Genomic DNA, 8,030 nt, shown 5'->3' with positions numbered 1-8,030 from the left:
AAAAAATTCTTTTAGAATTTGAGTGGAGAATCAGTTTCACATATGAATTAAATGTAAAATGATCCTTCATTTCTGGGTCATGCAAACCTTTAAGAACAGTTAAAACATTTTTAACACTAACCTTCAAAATGTACAAGTTTTCATCTCCAATAACTAAAATAAATAAATAAATAAATGAATAAATAAAATTGGTTAACTCTTCTAAAACTCTAGAAAGGCTTGTAATTACCCAAAAAGTAGAATCAGCATAGTATTTAAAAAAAAAGAAAAAAAAACTTTAGTCAAACACAAATAGATTGGGCGAAGCTAACACGCAATTAATGTGTAACAAAACAGAAAGTAAAACTTCAACAAGTGCACTGCATAAAAGGTCATTGCTGCTTTTCTTAGGGAAGGAGTATCACGTCTTTACATCGGGCTCTCAGGTAACACACCTTACAGGTAAGTTGAAGAGTTTATTTTTAAATTTCGTCGAAGGCGGTATCACTTTAACAAAGTCTGGTATGAAGGTCTTTCAACCATCGATTAAACGTCCAAACTTTCCAGTCTCACATTCAAAGACAACATAATTTGGAATAAATACATGGAAGATAATACCAAATGTGCTGCAAGGAAAGTGGGCTCCCTCTATCTGACTAGAAAAAATTTCACACTTGCCAGTATCATATATTTTATAACTCCACCATTTAACCATGCGCGAAGTATTGTTGCTACAGTGCATCAACCAGTAGTTGTAGACAAGTTACAAAATAATCTTTAACGTAATTGGTCCTGCATTATTTACTCATTGCTACAAAGTCGCATACCTATGTATTACTTGCTGCATAACTCCCCACCCAGAATGCCCTTTGTAGCAATCACAAAATAAACACCCACTTTCTCTCGCGAATCAATCCCCCCTCGATTCACCCACACCCTCGAATTTTGGATAAACACTGACTTGTTACTATATAAATATAAAATAAAAATAATCTACAGTATATGAAAACGATTGATAAAGATTAGGCACCGCCAAAAATGGCCGAAAAATCAAGTTGTTGTTGTTGTTGTTTTTTAAAACGAAATTACATTTATTAAAATCCATTATTTCTGAGTAACTTTTTTTTCCCAGAAGATAAAACCCTGAATTTTATCATATAGAAAGCAGAATAATGTAAAACTTTTTCTATTATTTTTAATTAAATTTTAAATGTTAAATTTTCCCCAAAAGTTAACAATGGGCGTTTTTTGTTTTGCACAAAAAACGTATATAAATAATTAAAAAAAAAAAAGGTTTTTGAAAGAATTAATTTGTTTATTTCTTGTCTAACTAAGATTTAGGGTAATTTTCTATGAGAATATGCAAAAATATTATAATATAAGTACCTGGATTTCAAATAATTCCACTTATTCATAAAGGCAACCAGTTATTTCGAGTCGATTTGATTAAGTAGCCGAGCAGTGGCTTGGTTCCCACTAGTTCTGGCAAATAGCAAATAGGATCTTGAACAGAAACGTGCGCTCTATCCCAACCATTATCAACGGACCAGAGGTCATCTCGACAGCATCCAACAAGGCCAAACTATTTGCCAAAAACTTTGCGGCAAATTCTACCCTGTGTGACGAAGGCCATCAACTCCCCATATTCCCTCCTATAACAGACAACACACTATGCAACATACAAATATCTGTGCGTGAGGTCGCCAAGCTAATCAAGAACCTTGACTCCAGTAAAGCAACTGGTCCCGACGGTATTCCAATTATAGTGTTAAAAAAATTACAACCAGAACTTACCCCCATACTTTCCAAACTGTTTAAGCGTTGCCTTAAGAAAAAGTGCTTTCCAACATCCTGGAAAACCTCATCAGTATGCCCTGTATTTAAGAATTCAGATGATAAGTCATCCCCCTCTCAGTACAGACCAATAAGTCTCCTGTGTGTCATGAGTAAGTTACTGGAATCCACAATAAATAGAGAAGTAGTCAACCACCTCAGCAGAAATAACCTTCTTAGCGACACGCAATATGGTTTCCGCTCTGCTAGATCTACAGCAGATGTGCTAACGGTTATATCTCATAGGATTAGTGAATCTCTCGACAAAGGCTTCCTTTCTAGGGCAATTGCTCTCGACATATCAAAGGCCTTCGATAAGGTTTGGCATAAAGGCCTACTACACCAGAGTTCCAGCTACGGTATAACTAGAAATGTTTTCTCTATCATTAAATCATTTCTATCTGATAGGCTCATAAGAGTAGTGGTTGATGGGCAGAAATCAGAGGCCCACAGTATTAATGCTGAAGTCCCTCAGGGGTCCATACTGGGCCCAACTCTCTTCCTGATCTACATCAATGATCTCCCAAAACACATACTAAAATTATTCGTTGACATCTATGCTGATGACACGACCATCTACAGCAACACATCAAAGGCCGTAAATGATGATGTTCTCTCTGATTCTCTCTCCTCTAATCTTGAGCGCGTGGTACAGTAGGGAAAGAGGTGACTGGTTACCTTTAATGCATCTAAGATCAAGCTCCTATCTCTACATCATAAACGATGTAACAATTGAAATGGATGGCTCTCGTCTAAGGGAGGCCCCAGGATTTGATAAGCTCCTGGGCTTGACCTTTACACCCGATCGTAAATGGAACACATACATCAAGTCTGTGGCCAAGTCGCTGGGAAAATTTTGAATATTATTCAATAATTGTGTTTACAGTCATTAGTAGGGGAAGTGATAATTACTGCCGGTCGAAGAATTCGATCCCAGTTACAAAGTCACCTATGACCGTGCGGTTCGCCGGTTCGGTAGGGGGAACCTGGGGTAAAACGAGATAGCGGGGTAAAACGAGACACCACAGATAACTGAAATAGAGAGAGAGAGAGAGAGAGAGAGAGAGAGAGAGAGCTCTTTCGCGAGGAGTCTGATCAAGAGATCACGTGGTAACGCCTTGCCGCCAACGTCTACCATTGTTTTATTCAGCCCTGTACATCGAAAAGAGGTAAGTATTCAAAATGTACCTATTTTGATCTATTTTTATGGTTCTGCTAAAATCGTGTTCTTTCCGAAAAAGATACAGATTTGTCAAACAAGAATTAACATTCTGACAGATATTTCTATGTGATTAATAGCTTAATCAGTTTGACCTATGCAAGCCTGGCATTTGTGAGCTCTGTGAAGACTGACTTATTCAGACCAAGATCCGTCTCGTTTTGCCCCAAAGCATGGGGCAAAACGGGACAATACAGTTAGCTGAATAAATTATCTGTATTTATTTTGAAAATAATTTCTCATCTTTTTTTTGTTGTGGCATTGTTTTCCAATACTTTGAATGTTCAGTACACAGATTATGGCTTATATGCCAATGCTACCTTTGACTCGACAGTTCTTTTTCCCTTAAGTATCTCGTTTTGCCTCAGGTTCCCCTATTCGACTCCCAGGCCACTAAGAAGTACCACGGGAATGTAAAGGTAAGTTTTGTATATAAGGTAGAGGCAAGAGCACAAAGACAGAAAGCTAGTCAGTGCTCAACTCCAGAATCCGAATATTAGGTCGACTACAAATATATATATATATATGATAATATATTTAAATTTTATAGTAAGTTCTATCGAGATAGGAATATACACATCTACATTTACATATATATATATATATATATATATATATATATATAGGAATATATATGTAAGTAATAATATTCATTTTGAATATTATTCAATAATTTAAAGTTAAACCACTGTAAAAGAGTAATAAAAAATGCAAGAGAGCTATATGCCCAGTCTGTTAAATCCAAAGTAGCTGATCAGCGGCTTGGTTCCCACCAGTTTTGGCAAATAACAAATAGGATTCTGAATAGAAGTGTGCATTCTATCCCAACCATTATCAACGGACCAGAGGTCATCTCCTCAGCTTCAGACAAGGCCAAACTATTTGCAAAGAACTTTGCAGCTAATTCTACCCTATGCGACCAAGGCCATCAACTCCCCATATTTCCTTCTATAACACAGAACACGCTAGGTAACATACAAATATCTGTGCATGAGTTCGCCAAGCTAATCAAGAACTTTGATTCCAGTAAAGCTACTGGCCCTGACGGCATCCCAATTATAGTGTTAAAAAAGCTTCAACCAGAACTTGCTCCCATACTTACGAAACTGTTTAAACATTGCCTTAAGGAGAAGTGCTTTTCAACACACTTCAAAACTCATCAGTATGCCCTGTATTTAAGAATTCAGATGATAAGTCATCCCCCTCTCAGTACAGACCAATAAGTCTCCTGTGTGTTATGAGTAAGTTGCTGGAATCCATATTAAATAGAGAAATAGTCAACAACCTCAGCAGAAATAACCTTCTTAGTGACACGCAATATGGTTTCCGTTCTGCAAGATCTACTGCAGATGTGCTAGCGGTTATATCTCATAGGATTAGTGAATCTCTCGACAAAAGCTTCCTTTCCAGGGCAATTGCACTTGACATATCAAAGGCCTTCGACAAGGCATGGCATAAAGGCCTACTTCACAAGATTTCCAGCTACGGTATAACTGGAAATATTCTCTCTATCATTAAATCATTTCTCTCTGATAAGCTCATAAGAGTAGTGGTTGATGGACAAAAATCAGAGGCCCACAATATTAATGCTAGAGTCCCTCAAGGGTCCATCCTGGGCCCAACTCTCTTCCTGATCTACATCAATGATCTCCCTAAACACATACTTAAATCATTCGTTGACATCTATGCTGATGACACGACCATCTACAGCAACACATCAAAGGCTGTAAATGACAAAGCTCTCTCTGATTCTCTCTCCTCTGATCTCGAACGAGTGGTTCAGTGGGGGAAGACGTGGCTGGTTACTTTTAATGTATCCAAAACCAAACTCCTATCTTTACATCATCAACGCTCTGACCTCCATCTGGCATCAATTGAAATGGATGGCTCTCGTCTAGGAGAAGCCCCATGTTTTGACAAGCTTCTGGGCTTGACCTTCACTCCTGATCTGAAAGGGAACATGTACATCAAGTCTGTTGCCAAGGTCGCTGGAAAGATAGTGAGATCCTTCTACCGCTCCAGAAGATATCTCACTACTGATGCTATTCTCTATCTATATAAAAGCCAAGCACGTCTAAGTATGGAATACTGCTGCCATATCTGGGCAGAAGCTGCTAAAAACAGCCTATCCTGCCTTGACAGAGTACAAAATAGACTTCGTGGCTTAGTAGGGGATGCCCTTTTCTCTACCCTGCAACCTCTCTCCCACAGAAGAGACGTTGCAAGCCTATCCTTGTTTTATCGTTATTTCCATGGCAGGTGCTCGTCTGAACTCCAATCTCTGGTCCCCCCCTCGCCAATCTTTTACAAAAAACACCCGTCTAGCTGAATCTACTGTCAAAAACTTTCCCCACTCTTTATCTATGCCTAAATCCAAACGTAGATTCCATGAACAAAGCTTCTTTCTTAGAACTGCATGCCTGTGGAACTCTCTTCCCTCCTGACTACAACTTGGATGTCTTCAGGTCCAACGTAAACAAATTCTTGATGAACCGCCCCTTTAAGTAGGCACTCTAAAATATCCACACTAACGTGGCCTTCGGGACAAGATCAAAGTGTAGTATCTGTTCTTCAGATGCTGCACTTCTATTTCTTGTTCTCTTTCGGTGGAGGAGAAATCCTTCACAACTGAGACAATTTTTATTTTTGTACCTTTTCTCCACGTTAAAAAACGACCCTGGTGTCTAACTCTGTCCCGTGGGGAGGCATAGTAAATAGGTACAATAACCGTTATCCCTGAGTGGCTTCCGGGCCTTGATAAGTGGTGACCACCTTGTAAAAAAAACAAAAGTTGAATAATATTCATGAATAATACTCATTTTATTAGTTTTTTTTTAATATCTTAACTTCAAAGTGAAAATCTTTCTCGCGTTATTTTTTTACCTTTGAGCGACTTTGGTTAAGTACTGAAGAAGAAGAAGAAGAAGAAGAAGAAGAAGAAGAAGAAGAAGAAGAAGAATTTACATGAATATGAATGAAAATCAGGTTGTTAAGATCTTTTTTTTTTTTATGGGGTTGTTACGTATTTTTTTTATTACTTTAACGATGACCACCTGAATTTAACTTTGTCGTTTCAGTACAAAACTCAGTCATGCGGAACGGTGTAGTGACGTAAGCTATTTTCTCAGAAATCAAATGACATTGCGATATTATTTTCTCCACTTCCACTCTCCATTGCTTTTAGTTAGTCACTCCCTAGCCTTAAACTTTACATCTATTTATTTACCCTGAAGCAAAGTTAGACACAATGTCGATTATAAGAGGGAAAGGTAGTGATATACCTTGCCGTCCCTTTCCAATCTCTCTGCCGTTTTTAACCAGTTTCTCCCTGGTCTGTATTATGCTGACGAATCTTAAACTTTAATTCTATTTACTTATCCTACCCAAACAAACAAAGTTAGTCACAAGGTCGACTTTAAGAGGGAAGGGTTCAGCTTGCAAAATGGGCTATTCTATATGGGACAAAAATAAAAATCTCATTTTGGGTTTGAGGCTGATTCAATAGAGACTATTAAGCTACAAACTTAGCGAGCAACGGCAGGCATTTTTAAATAAAAAAGAAAGAAAAGTAACACTAAAACAAAACAAAGCAACCCCTCCTAATCTTTCACATACCTTTAAAAACAAAATCTAATATATAAAACTCACTATGTTGGTGTGTCTGTCTGTCTTATTCTTTGCAAAATGCATCTCCGAGACTCAAGATCGCAGCGCGATGCAAGGCAGATTAAAAGATTGCATTTTCTGTGAACCAATCTGTGTGGTTTTTAGCCGGTAAAAAAAGCTGCTAAGGAGTCAAAATTGAAAAATAAGTGGAACTTAGCAGGCATAAGTCGACTTAAAGTGTTTCTACATTTATAGATTAAACGACCTCATTTTATAAGTTTTTATATGCACATAAACGTGGCTCAGAGAGTAATGAATAAGGCTAGAAAGTTTGTTTTCGATTCTATCTGATGGCACCTAAGTCGTATTTCTTAAAAATCACTACGATATATAAAGTACAATATAATAATCGATAGAGAATTGGCTCTATAATAATAAATACTGAATCAGCATAAATTAAAATATCATATGTAAGAGTATTTTATAAGCGGACAACGCTGGGCACCCTGCTAATAAATAATAATTTGAATGATATTATAACTTAAATAGACAAATATATAAAAGTTGCGTAAAATGAAATTGAAAAAAATAAAGTATCCCTCCTTTTGGGCGAAACTAAAACGTAATTCATGCGTAAAAACTAGAAAGTAAAGCTTCAATTAATTTGTCGTATAAAGAGTCATTCCTGCTCTTCTGAAGGAAGGAGTATCACGTCTTTATGCCGAGCTCGCTATTAACTCAGGTAAGTTGAAAATATTTTTCAATTTCGCCAAACGGCGATAACACTTTGAGAAGATCTGACAGGAAGGTCTTTCAAACTATCGATTTTTATGGAACCAACCAATATTCTTAGACAAGATGCAAAAGAGACTAATGCGTCTTGCATTGTCTACCCAATTGCTACAAAGTCGCATTACTTGCTGCATAATTCCCCACTGAGAATGGCATTAATTCACAGTAGTTTTCTTTTTTTACCTATTATAAATCTGTAACCTCTACGTTTCAGTGGCAATATGCCTTGTTTGGGATGAACTAAAGTGTTTTTTCTTTCTTTGTTTTTTATTTTATGTTTTTGTATATTCTGTGCGAGCCTTTCCTAGTCTCACACAAAAACACGTTCACATTTCAAGCTATATTACTCGTCATATACATACGCGCACACAAACATACGCGCCCACGTCCACACACGTACATATATTCACGTTCGTGTATATACACTCACATTCACGTGTATATACACACACACTAACGTACACACATGTACTCACACACGTGCACACATACGCACACAAGGACAACATCACTTCCCTTTTCAAAGGAAATCCACACATGCGCAAAAGACCAGCGGAAACACCTATAAAAGAAAGAATAACAACCGGCTTCTTCCTTTTAG

General features: G+C 37.4%; 1 protein-coding gene across 6 annotated transcripts in view; it reads left to right on the top strand.

The window, feature by feature from the left end:
- The first annotated feature begins 304 nt into the window (after positions 1-304).
- LOC145293678 (CD9 antigen-like) overlaps positions 305-8,030 on the top strand; it is a 68,852-nt gene continuing 61,126 nt past the window's right edge. For 2 of the 6 annotated variants that reach the window (XM_080140068.1, XM_080140065.1), the window contains exon 1: positions 6,219-7,379. Coding sequence is in view for 2 of the 6 variants with exons in the window: in XM_080140063.1 (XP_079996189.1) it covers positions 321-441 (121 nt within the window). In the remaining 4 variants the exon portion in view is untranslated. Of the gene's footprint in view, positions 442-5,990; positions 6,017-6,218; positions 7,380-8,030 lie in introns of those variants that run through there. The other 4 variants (XM_080140067.1, XM_080140063.1, XM_080140064.1 and 1 more) reach the window with 4 other exon arrangements.

The sequence above is a fragment of the Euprymna scolopes genome, chromosome 15, assembly GCF_053919585.1.
Source record: "Euprymna scolopes isolate OS-2025 chromosome 15, ASM5391958v1, whole genome shotgun sequence".
In the NCBI taxonomy this organism is placed as follows: Eukaryota; Metazoa; Mollusca; class Cephalopoda; order Sepiida; family Sepiolidae; genus Euprymna; species Euprymna scolopes.
Note: the sequence above shows the minus strand (reverse complement) of the source record. Positions and strands in the feature narration are given on the sequence as shown.